Raw genomic sequence first — 12,629 nt, 5'->3', positions numbered from 1 at the left:
AAACATGAAATATTCAAAATGCATTTATTCCGTACGACATTGCAAAATTACTCCATAATGGTCAAAACTGTCGACTTTATGCGACCGTATTAGTCCGGCTTTTGTCATTTCCCTGCCCCGGTTTCGGAGAGCATAAACAAACCAGGAGGCGTGACAGCAAGCTGACATGCTAACCCAAACTGAGTGATGTTTCAAAGTCTTATTCTCGCCTTTCAAAGTGAAAAATCACACCAGACTACCCCGGATCATATCACACGGCGGCGGGATTGTCGATTGTCTTCGCCGATCGGCAACCCGCCCGGCAATGAGCAAGTAAAAGCTCGTCGTTCCCCTGCTGCTTGCAGGAGAGCTAGTTTACCTGGGAAGCACCTGGAGAATGACCACCGGACAATCTGGCTGACGTTGGAGGAGCGCGTAGCTGCCATATGGTCAACAAGAATATGGTGTAAACTAATGCTTAACTATACGGCAAAGACGTAAACAGTGAGAGAGCGGCGTGCAGTTGTTGTGCAGCTAACATGGCAGGATGTGTCTCAACTTTTCTACATGTCTGTCCATGATAAAATGTACGTAAACAGTCCTTTATTTAAAGAAAGTTTTTAGTGTTTACCATTATTAACACAAAGTTGCAATTTCTGATAGGGTGGAAAATTTGACAGAACACCGGACACACGAAGAGGGCAATAAGCAGAGTATAGCGTTTTCCCGGCGGGGGTGCAACAAGCCGCCGGTCATCGGTCGAGTGGCATTGTCTGTGGACTATCAGCCACAAAATGCAAGCCACCTCTGTATTAAAACGTGTGCCATGATCCCAGTATTTGACATGGTACAAAACAAGGTTTACCCACTTCCTCGTAAGTCCAATGGTCCCACAGTTGTTGGACTTGTTTTGGCCAATATCTGCGGTGAACGGGAACCTTTTGAAACCCAAAAAGGCTCACATGCCTCTCCCTGGTGCAGCAACAAAACCCTGTAGCACATTTGGCTGGCGTGATGCGAAAAATAAACAAATGAATCCGCAAAATCAGCTGAATCCGCATTCCATCTGCATGCTATAAAGCAATGCTGTATTGTGTGATGCTGACCCGGGTGACGTCACATTCGCATTCGTCCCCGACCCGAGACTGGAGCCGGAAGTCACTCATTTTCATGGCGCGGGATTCAAAAATTGAATAAATAAAACGATCGCTTTCACACACATCCAAAAATCCGCATGACATATGAATTAACATGCATTAACATTTTTGTGTCATTGGCACTTTAAGAACTACATGTCTTTTTATCCGTGGTACCCTTTAACAATTTTTTGTCGAGTGATTCTGTATCACTGCATGTATTTACACCTGCCAGTTGCCAAATTTGCAGCACCTTTGAACTGCACAGCTATTGTCTTACATATTTAAATTAGGGCTGTCAAACGATTAAAATTTTTTAATCGAGTTAATCACAGCTTAAAAATGAATTAATGGTAATTAATCGCAATTCAAACCATCTATAAAATATGCCATGTTTTTCTGTAAATTATTGTTGGAATGGAAAGATAAGACACAAGAGGGATATATACATTCAACATACTGTACATAAGTACTGTATTTGTTTATTATAACAATAAATCAACAAGATGGCATGAACATTAACATTCTGTTAAAGCGATCCATTGATAGAAAGACTTGTAGTTCTTCAAAGATAAGTGTTAGTACAAGTTATAGAAGTTTTATATTAAAACCCCTCTTATTGTTTTCGTTTTAATAAAATTTGTAAAATTTTCAATCGGAAAATAAACTAGTAGGTCTGTTGATGACAATAATTACACAATTCTCATGGTCATAAAATCAGTCGCACCCAAGCGCCAGCGGAGGGCGACAAAACACAAGTAACAAGTGCACATGACCCTGTTCTGTCATTTTAATCTGTTTGAGAGGAGCATGTGCATTAATTGCGTCAAATATTTTATCGTGATTAATTAGCAGGCATGAAAATCTCTCACCTTTCGGCGAAATTCGCCGTTTTGAAGTCAAAAAGGGCGACCTACGTGAATTGCGTAGATCCGAGGAGAAATTCTTTTTGGGAGGAGGGGGGGGGGGGTCGGGAGGTTTTATTTAATTATTATTATTATCATCATGTGATCAACTTAGTACGTAAACTGAGCACTTAAGAACACAGTCAGCAAATCCTTCTAGATGCTTCGCTGACGAGAACCAATCATCGGCCCAAGCTGCGTTCCATTATTCCAAACGCGCGCACTCCTTACGTGTGTACATGGAGTGCTCGGAGAGCCTTCGGTTGCATTGCAAAGCAGCGAAAACAACAAGCAGGCCTTATCCACATCGGGGCAGACCGGAGCGCAGCATACACACTTGCCTGTATTTGCCAGCAGATTGAATTTGGTGAGTAATGGTTTCAATCGTTTTCACGTTTTGCGATATAAAAAAGTTACTGCCATTCGTTGCAGCTTGCGTTGAACACTGCCAGAGCTAGCCAAATCTCCCATGAAAAAAAATAGCTCCCGTTAAATTGGCGTCAAGCTTGTGTATTTAGCGGTAATATAAACGAAGAAACACACTGTTGAGTCAAATTAAGCGGCATTCTCTCGGATGGAGGGGGCGCCTCACATCGCTCCCGTCGTCCGCCGGAGACGCGTTATTTTCGGCTTGGATTTGAGCTGACGGCCGGTGTCGGCACAACAGCGGCCCGACGAGTGGTGGGAATGAGTCCTGCTTCTTAAAGCTTTTCAGAAATACAGGGATCCCTCGTTTTTCGCGGTTAATGGGGACCAGAACCCGCCGCAATAAGTGAAAACCGCGAAGTAGCGCCCCAACTTATTTGATTGAATAACAAAGACACAAATGTCCTAGCCAAAATGTGGCCCAAACGCATAACATTACTTAAATGGAAAAATTTGTTTCAATCAAGAAAAATAGTTTTCAAATGCTTTTTTTGTCTCAAATTTATTATTGCAATCAAAAAAAAAATTTTTTTTTTTTATTGAAGCTACTTTTTGGGATTAAAAGTAAATACTGTATTTTGATTGAAGCAACTTTGTTTTTGATAGAAGTAACTTTGTTTTTTGATTGAATAATAAAAACACAAATCTAACTCCATCGTTATTGAGTAAGAAAGAAATTAAGAAAGCTTTAAAACTAAAAGCCACCGGGGAGTCTGTTTGTTTTTTTAAATATTTATATTTCATTACATAGACATGCGTCGTAGGGAAGGGAGATTGAGGGATAAAAAAAGGAGTTAGATGAGGCTGCTAAAGGCAGCGGATACCTCATCAGCTGGGTGAATAGCAGACCTGGTAAGAACAAGTTTGCAAGGATAGTCGGGTATTAAATCCAATTATAAACACAATTACAATGTTATTTTTCTATAAGATTTTTATGTCATTGCTTTATTAATCATTAGGTGCTAGAGTTGTTAAGTATGGATAATAATGAAATAATAGTTTTAAGAAAACTGTGCTGTTGGTGGCTCAGTGACCATCTGATGTGGTTTGTTCTCAGATGAACAAGTTGAGGAAGGAAGTTTTGATGCAGAGGTTGAAGGAAGAAAAGAGGCAGACTGACTGAGTCACAGCCAGAAAGTGTTGATGACAGTTTTGATTTCTATTCACTGTTGCCCCCTCCCAATTAAAGTATGTCACAGTCGCAGCCAATTATTATCTAAAGCTGGTTAAAATTGAAGTTATGTTGTTTTAAGGTGTATTAAATACTTGTTCATGTGCCCCTTTTGAGCTACGAGCACCCACCCCTACACCGGTCTCTGCATGGCCCTGCTGAAACGCAGTGTGGGTCGACAGAGCTCAATATTTTGTTGGGGTGTACAATACTGGAACATATTTCCTCCACACCCTTCTCACCTTTTTAACCCCTGACCCATTTTCATGCCTGAATTAGAAAAATGAATTACCGCTCGTTAACGCAATAATTTTGACAGCCCTAATTTAAATGCAGAAAAAACAGATTTACTATTGGGTAATTTGATGAATGACACTGTTTATCAACACTTGGTCAAAATGGCATTTTTTTGCATTTTTTGTAGAGACACAATGTAAACACCAAGATTTTCAGCAAACTAAAAGAATCCAGAATGATTAAGAGAAAATATCTTCTATCGTGGTTTGGTCTGCTAAAGCTATGTTATGACAAAAACATAACTAGAGTGTGTGAGATATGCACTGTTAAACATAACAGTATAGGGAAAAACTTGTGACTTTAGGAATGTGAAAATGAAACGTGAACATCCATAGAAACGGAAGTATGTTTTCCAAGATAACCTTCTTTATAAAGTATGTTTCTCAAAGGTTGGTGACCCCAATATGGTGTGTATTTATTTAAAAAGGAAGTCCTGGAAAAATATCTGCTTGCTCCCATAGATGCTGTTTTCTGTGAGAGCAGTCCCCCTCGCTCGGCTCAAGATAAGCAGAGGAGAGCAAAAAGGACGTTTGGAGAGATGATGAGATACATTCCCGGTAATTTCCTGTCAGCGTTTTCCCCTCGCAAGACAGAGAGATGTTTAAAAGGGTGGCTGCCAATTCAAAAAGCGTTTATCTGCAGACCTTCTGGGGAAATGTATTGGCGAAGAGGCCAAGTACGAAGGCGTATGTCTCCTCTTTGATGGGCTGCAGCAGCCAGTTGTCAACAAGCAGGTAACAACACTCGCCCACACCGTCACATGCATGGCTCATGTCCTCTTCTACCGCCTACTCTGTTGCTCAATAGCCTGTCCTGTCAAGGTGAAATATTGACTTAGCAGTGGAAAATACCGTGAGCTGTGATGTCAATGCGGATAGGTTTCAAAAGAATAGAACGTATGCGTGTAATGGAGTCAACTTTAATATACGGAGTCTTCGAGTTACGACAGAGTTGCGTTCGTACGCTGGCGACGTAACCTGGATTTCTGTGGAAGTTGGATTTCACTGTTTTAGTCGAATGTAAAATACATTAGAATATAAAAAAACATTAAAATCTGTGTTTTGTTTTTTTTTTTTTAAGTGTTAGTCATCTGAAAATGTGTTTTCTTCGTCTAGTTTTTGTGGACAAAAACTGAAGACTAATTTGAGTGACAGCGAGAACCGAAAGTGGTATTTGCCATGTGGCAAAATAGATTCAGCCATGTGGCATTTTTTTGCCATCTGGCAAAAATGATTTTGCCATGTCGCATTTTTTGCCATGTGGCAAAATAAATTTTGCCATGAGGTTTTTTTTTTTTTTTTTTCGCCATGTGGCAAAATGGATTTTGCCATGTGGTAAAATGGATTTTGCCATGTGGCATTTTTTTTTTCCATGTGGCAAAATGTATTTTGACAAGTGGCATTTTTTATTGGTAGGTGGCAAAATGGATTTTGCCATGTGGCATTTTTTTGGCATGTGACAAAATGGATTTTGCCATGTGTTTTTTTTTTTTTTTTGCCATGTGGCAGAATTGATTTTGCCATGTGGTATTTTTTTTTGCCATGTGGCATTTTTTTCCCATGTGGCAAAATGGATTTCGCCATGTGGCATTTTTTATTGGTATGTGACAAAAATGGATTTTGCCATGTGGAAAATATATATATTTTTTGGTATGTGGGATTTTTTAGGGGTATATGCCATGCACGTCAATGCCATTGACGGCTATCCATGTCCAAATTTTCCATTCATTTTAAATAGCAAAAAAACATGTGTGGCTGGGTTTTTTGACCATACACTTGCCATTACAGCACATTGACATTCAACTGGCACCCAAGTCAGGCTATGCCATTGACGGCTGTGGACGTCCAAGTTTTCCATTCATTTTGAATGGTAGAAAAACGTGTGGTTGTGATTTTTGACCATAGACTTTACATTACAGCACATCCGTTTTGCCACAAACCAAAAAAAAAAAAAAAAGCATGTAAAAAATAATACATTTTGCCACATGGCAAATACCACTTTTCGTTCTTGGCCCTGCTGACTAATTTTGTCTAGTTTTAGGCGACGCTTGCTAAAAATGTTTTCGCCTGTAAAATTAAATCAAGGTTTCCAACGATTTCCAATGAACAATGATAGACGTGCACATTTTGTAGCATCTATCTACAAGGACAACGTGGTGATAATACGCACTCAGCAGGAAAACAGTACATTATTTTGAATCAATTATACTCACCTGGACGCTGCTAACTATTAAAAAAAAAAAACATACACGGTAAGATTTCTTTTCTTGGCAAGAAAGCATATGCAATGTTGCTTTCACCTTTAAAGGTCTGTGCTGAGTGATCATCACACACTAAATGTACAGTAACTTGTACTGTTAGCATCGCATTCGGGTTAGCATTAGTTGAATGCTAATGGCGAGCATTCTCTAAACTCTCCAACAGCTTTTTTTTAACATATACAGTGCCTTGCAAAAGTATTCGGCCCCCTTGAATCTTGCAACCTTTCGCCACATTTCAGGCTTCAAACATAAAGATATGAAATTTAATTTTTTTGTCAAGAATCAACAACAAGTGGGACACAATCGTGAAGTGGAACAACATTTATTGGATAATTTCAACTTTTTTAACAAATAAAAAACTGAAAAGTGGGGCGTGCAATATTATTCGGCCCCTTTACTTTCAGTGCAGCAAACTCACTCCAGAAGTTCAGTGAGGATCTCTGAATGATCCAATGTTGTCCTAAATGACCGATGATGATAAATAGAATCCACCTGTGTGTAATCAAGTCTCCGTATAAATGCACCTGCTCTGTGATACTCTCAGGGTTCTGTTTAAAGTGCAGAGAGCATTATGAAAACCAAGGAACACACCAGGCAGGTCCGAGATACTGTTGTGGAGAAGTTTAAAGCCGGATTTTAATACAAAAAGATTTCCCAAGCTTTAAACATCTCAAGGAGCGCTGTGCAAGCCATCATATTGAAATGGAAGGAGCATCAGACCACTGCAAATCTACCAAGACCCGGCCGTCCTTCCAAACTTTCTTCTCAAACAAGGAGAAAACTGATCAGAGATGCAGCCAAGAGGCCCATGATCACTCTGGATGAACTGCAGAGATCTACAGCTGAGGTGGGAGAGTCTGTCCATAGGACAACAATCAGTCGTACACTGCACAAATCTGGCCTTTATGGAAGAGTGGCAAGAAGAAAGCCATTTCTCAAAGATATCCATAAGAAGTCTCGTTTAAAGTTTGCCACAAGCCACCTGGGAGACACACCAAACATGTGGAAGAAGGTGCTCTGGTCAGATGAAACCAAAATTGAACTTTTTGGCCACAATGCAAAACGATATGTTTGGCGTAAAAGCAACACAGCTCATCACCCTGAACACACCATCCCCACTGTCAAACATGGTGGTGGCAGCATCATGGTTTGGGCCTGCTTTTCTTCAGCAGGGACAGGGAAGATGGTTAAAATTGACGGGAAGATGGATGCAGCCAAATACAGGAACATTCTGGAAGAAAATCTGTTGGTATCTGCACAAGACCTGAGACTGGGACGGAGATTTATCTTCCAACAGGACAATGATCCAAAACATAAAGCCAAATCTACAATGGAATGGTTCAAAAATAAACGTATCCAGGTGTTAGAATGGCCAAGTCAAAGTCTAGACCTGAATCCAATCGAGAATCTGTGGAAAGAGCTGAAGACTGCTGTTCACAAACACTCTCCATCCAACCTCACTGAGCTCGAGCTGTTTTGCAAGGAAGAATGGGCAAGAATGTCAGTCTCTCGATGTGCAAAACTGATAGAAACATACCCCAAGCGACTTGCAGCTGTAATTGGAGCAAAAGGTGGCGCTACAAAGTATTAACGCAAGGGGGCCGAATAATATTGCACGCCCCACTTTTCAGTTTTTAATTTGTTAAAAAAGTTTAAATTATCCAATAAATGTTGTTCCACTTCACGATTGTGTCCCACTTGTTGTTGATTCTTGACAAAAAATTAAAATTTTATATCTTTATGTTTGAAGCCTGAAATGTGGCGAAAGGTTGCAAGGTTCAAGGGGGCCGAATACTTTTGCAAGGCACTGTATATTGCATGGCGTACAGGTGGGTATAATTAATTGAATTGAATTCTCCAACTTTAAAAGAAATAGTACGTTTGTAAAATGTGTACCATTTTAATGTCAGCTGCCTAAATGCTTCTCAAATTGTTGGTCTTTTTTTGTTGTTGTTGCCATTTTCAGCTTACCTATGTTCTGTTGGATATTGCTGTTCAAGAACTCTTCCCAGAACTGAACAAGGTACATGAGTGTTTGCCTTAGCTAAGTTTATTCTAAATCTACAGTGCTTGACATATTTATTAAACAACTAACCAATTTCACATCGTTTTTGTATTTGTATGGAATTGCTATTCCCTGGTTAAGGTGTCCAACTAGCTATTTACTTGCATTCCATCAATGTGTTGTAGTGGTTGTGATGATTAATTAATTCTGGCTGTGTATAAAAGGAGAATTCATCATTCCTGTTCAAAAGGATAGCATTTGAAGAGCTCAGTAAAATGACATTATAACACCTCATTTTTTTTGTTTCAATGAATTTGTTAAGCACTGTCTACTGACATATTTTGATCCAAAATGGTTCAAATTCCACAATGCTAATCCACAATGATTAGACATATTCCCTTTGGCATTGAATTCAAAAGTAAATACACTGCTGGCCAAAAGTATTGGCACCGCTGCAGTTGTGTCAGATAATGCTCGATTTCTCCCAGAAAATGATTGCAATTACAAATGCTTTGGTAGTAATATCTTCATTTATTTAGCTTGCAATGGGAAAAAAAACACAAAAGAGAATGAATTTTCTTTAAAAAAAAAAAAAAAAAAATCAAGATTATTTTACACACAACTCCAAAAAATGAGCCGGACAAAAGTATTGGCACCCTTTGAAAAATCATGTGATGCTTCTGTAATTTGTGTAATTAACAGCACCCGTTACTTAACTGTGGCATATACCAGGTGGTGGCAATAACTAAATAATAATAATAATAATAATGCATTTTATTTATAACGCACTTTACATTTGAAAAACAAATCTCAAAGTGCACATTGGCAAAAAAGAAAATAATAAATTAAATGAAGACTAAGAATAAAAGAGTAAAAGCAAAACAGACACAAGCACAGATAAAATCAGATACCAATTAGATACAAGTAAAACAGTCAAATAAAATTAGCTAGAATAAGCTTTTTTTAAAAGGTGAGTTTTTAGTCCTTTTTTAAATGCATCCACCGTCTGCGGGGCTCTGAGGTGGTCTGGGAGGGCGTTCCACAGACGGGGAGCAGCAGCTGTAAAGCTGTAAACCCTAACCTGTTGGCCTGACCGGGTTCTGGCTGAAGTATGTGATGTGATGAATTCGGTGAGGTAGGTGGGGGCTACACCGTGTAGACAGTGATGGGTGTGAAGGAGGATTTTGAATTCAATACGGAGGTGAACAGGGAGCCAGTGTAATCACACTTGCAGCCAGTCAAAATGGATTAAAGTTGACTCAACCCGTGTCCTTGTGTGTACCACATTGAGCATGGAGAAAAGAAAGAAGACCAAAGAACTGTCTGAGGACTACAGAAGTAAAATAGTGAGGAAGCATTGGCAATCTCAAGGCTTCAAGTCCATCTCCAAAGACCTGAATATTCCTGTGTCTACCGTGCGGTGTCATCAATAAGTGTAAAGCCCATGGCACTGTGTCCCTAGATGTGGACGGAAAAGAAAAATCGACCAGAGATTTCAACGAAAGATTGTGCGGATGGTGGGTAAAGAACCTTGACTAACATCCAAACAAGTTCAAGCTGTCCCGCAGTCCGAGGGTACGACAGTGTCAACCCGTACTATCTATCGGCGTCTTAATGAAAAGAGAATCCATGGTAGGATAGCCAGGCAGACCCCACTTCTGACCCAAAGACATAAAAAAGCCAGGCTGGAGTTTGCCAAAACTTACCCGAAAAAGCCAAAAACGTTTTGGAAGAACTTTCTCTGGTCAGATGAGACAAACGTAGAGCTTTTTGGGAAAAGGCATCAACATAGTTTACAGAAAAAAACAAGGCTTTCAAAGAAAAGAACATGGTCCCCACAGTCAAACATGGCGGAGGTTCCCTGATGTTTTGGGGTTGCTTTGCTTACTCTGGCACAGGACTGCTTAACTGTGTGCATGGCATTATGAAGTCTGAAGACTACCAACAAATTTTGCAGCATAATTTAGGGCCCAGTGTGAGAAAGCCGGGTCTCCCTCGAAGGTCATGGCAGGACAATGACCCAAAACACACTTCAAAAAGGTTTGAGAGAAAGCACTGGAGACTTCTGAAGTGGCCAGCAATGAGTCCAGACCTGAATTCCTTAGAACACCTGTGGAGAGATCTGAAAATGGCACCCTTCAAATCTCAAAAACCTTGAACTGTTGCCCAAAGAAGAATAGTCTAAAATTCTAGCAGAGCATTGTAAGAAACTCATTGATGGATACTGGAAGCGGTTGTTTACAGTTATATCGTCTAAAGGTTGTGCTACCAAGTATTAGGCTGAGGGTGCCAATACTTTTGTGTGGCCCATTTTTGGAGTTTTGTGTAAAATGATAATGATTGAATTTATTTTCACATTCTCTTTTGTGTTTTTCCAATGCAAGAAATATCAATGAAGATATTACTGCCAAAGCATTTGTAATTGCAATCATTTTCTGGGAGAAATTCAGCATTATCTGACAGAATTGTAGGGGTGCCAATACATTTGGCCAGCAGTGTAAGCTTTTAAGTATCTAATTCTAAAGAATCAGATGTAGTCTTGCAAACAACTATTGATTGCGGTAGTATAAAATTGTGTCTATGATGTGATGTATGCAAAATACCTGATTCCATGATTATGCTGTATCTTCTCAGCAGGTGCATAAAGACTCTTCAATCAGTGCTCCTTGGATGTGAATTGGTAAAACTGACAGAAACCTAACAATTTCAATGCACATTAATTGCACTTTTATGGCTCCAGAAACATTTGTTGTTGTTGTTTCTACAACTGTGAAATATCTGTAACATTAATATTTAAAATAAAAAAAATAACAACATTGCACTGACAATTCGGAGCTGTTCAATGATTATTCTCTTATATAATCGATAAACCCCTAACCTTGCTAGCATTATTATTAATGTATAATAATCTAGTTGTCATTTTCTCGGATTTGCGCAACAATTTGTGTTGAAAATGCCCAGAATGTGCCTTTGAAGCTATTTTAGTTGGTCATTGTTGCTTATCTGTGCAAATCTTTTTAATTAGCATGTGGCAGCTAACCGGTTCAAATATTTATTGTTCACTCTTTTCTGCGATTGGCTGTTGGTGGATTGGAGTGCCAGTCAGTGAAGGTTATCAGCAGGGGTTAATTTGTGCCGGATCCTGCCGGAACAGGATCCAGCACCTCTTGATTTTGGCCTCCCTGTGTTCTGGGACTTTGGAAATTTCAAACGGTATTTCAACATGCTAAAAAGACGTTGCATTTACTGTCTTTTTTTCAAAAAGAAGGAAGATGTTTCAAAACGAGTCAGAAAAGCAACAACCGGCTATGAGGGCAACTGCAGCAATCATGCTAATGGGTGCAGGAGGAGGCCAGCGCCGCAGCAGCTAGCCAGGTTCTGGGACAGCCAGCCAAGCCGGGGCAGGAGGCTGCTACCGTGGCAGCAACTGGTCAGGTTCAGTGCCAACCAAAGTTGGGGCCAGCTACAGCGCTTGCAGTCAGCCAGGTGGACCACCAACAGCCGGAGCAACAGGCCAGTACCCTGGCATCAGCTAGCCTGGTAGACCAGTCGGAGCAAAAGGCGGGTACCACGACATCAGCTCACTTAAAAGAAGATTCAGAAGGAGAGAAGAGGCGGGCAAGCGAGGTGGACCCAATTGCTGGGAAATTCGGGGAGGCAAGGCAGGGCAGTTGGTGATCAGTGTTGTTAATAACGGCGTTAGACTATAATGTTATAGCGTTTTTTTCTTCAGTAGTGAGTAATATAATTAATGAATTTTCTCATCTTGGCAACGCCGTTACCATTACTGAGGCGGAAAAGGCGCGCGTTACGATGTTGTTTGACTGCCGCGAAAAAGTCTGGAAAAAGACTCACGGAGACGAAAGCAGAGCAGGAGTGGGGAGGAGGCAAGGGAGTGTGACACCGTTGCAAACGCGATGCTACTATGCTAGGTGGCTCCAATAAAACTTCGCCCACATGATGCTTCGGTAGATATCACATATATACAGAACTAGATGCAAATGACAGACACGGCAGCATTAGCAACATATGTAAAGAACTAGATGCGTTAGTAAACAGCCGCCATCTTAAAGCAGTAGACTTCTCATGAAGGCTCTGTTGAAGAGAACCTTTCTAGCGAACCTAAGTCACTTTTTATCTAAAATGCTCCTAAATCGGCAAAACTTAAATCCATCTTTAAATGATGAAACAGTTTTAAAACTTACACGTGGAAAATAGACTGAAGGGAACTAATGCAATAATGGGAGCAATTTTAACTACTTTAACGATTGATTCACAACATTAAATGACTTCCACACATAGCAAAGGTTATTATCTAGTTATTATTATTTAGTTATCGCAATATCTGCAATACCCGTTGTCCCAAAAACCCTTTAAACTTCAGCTTGTGTGACCAGTTTTTTTTTTTTTTTTTTTAAAGAAAAAAAAAAAACATGAAAATGATCACCAG

The 12,629-nt window shown here is 40.0% G+C and overlaps 1 protein-coding gene across 4 annotated transcripts in view; it reads left to right on the top strand.

Moving 5' to 3' along the window:
• The window catches only part of snx14 (sorting nexin 14), a 65,611-nt gene extending 53,006 nt beyond the window's left edge, over nucleotides 1-12,605 (top strand). Inside the window, exons 27-30 of one of the 4 annotated variants that reach the window (XM_057858636.1) lie at nucleotides 4,376-4,471; nucleotides 4,557-4,648; nucleotides 8,141-8,197; nucleotides 10,817-12,605. In XM_057858636.1, coding sequence (XP_057714619.1) covers nucleotides 4,376-4,471; nucleotides 4,557-4,648; nucleotides 8,141-8,197; nucleotides 10,817-10,855 — 284 coding nt within the window. In that variant the 3' untranslated portion in view covers nucleotides 10,856-12,605. Of the gene's footprint in view, nucleotides 1-4,375; nucleotides 4,472-4,556; nucleotides 4,649-8,140; nucleotides 8,198-10,813 lie in introns of all 4 variants that reach the window. The other 3 variants (XM_057858635.1, XM_057858637.1, XM_057858638.1) reach the window with 3 other exon arrangements.
• Nucleotides 12,606-12,629: the final 24 nt, after the last annotated feature.

This window comes from Corythoichthys intestinalis, chromosome 15 (genome assembly GCF_030265065.1).
Source record: "Corythoichthys intestinalis isolate RoL2023-P3 chromosome 15, ASM3026506v1, whole genome shotgun sequence".
NCBI lineage: Eukaryota > Metazoa > Chordata > Actinopteri > Syngnathiformes > Syngnathidae > Corythoichthys > Corythoichthys intestinalis.
The sequence above is the reverse complement of the archived record's forward strand: the minus strand, read 5'-3'. Positions and strand labels throughout refer to the sequence as shown.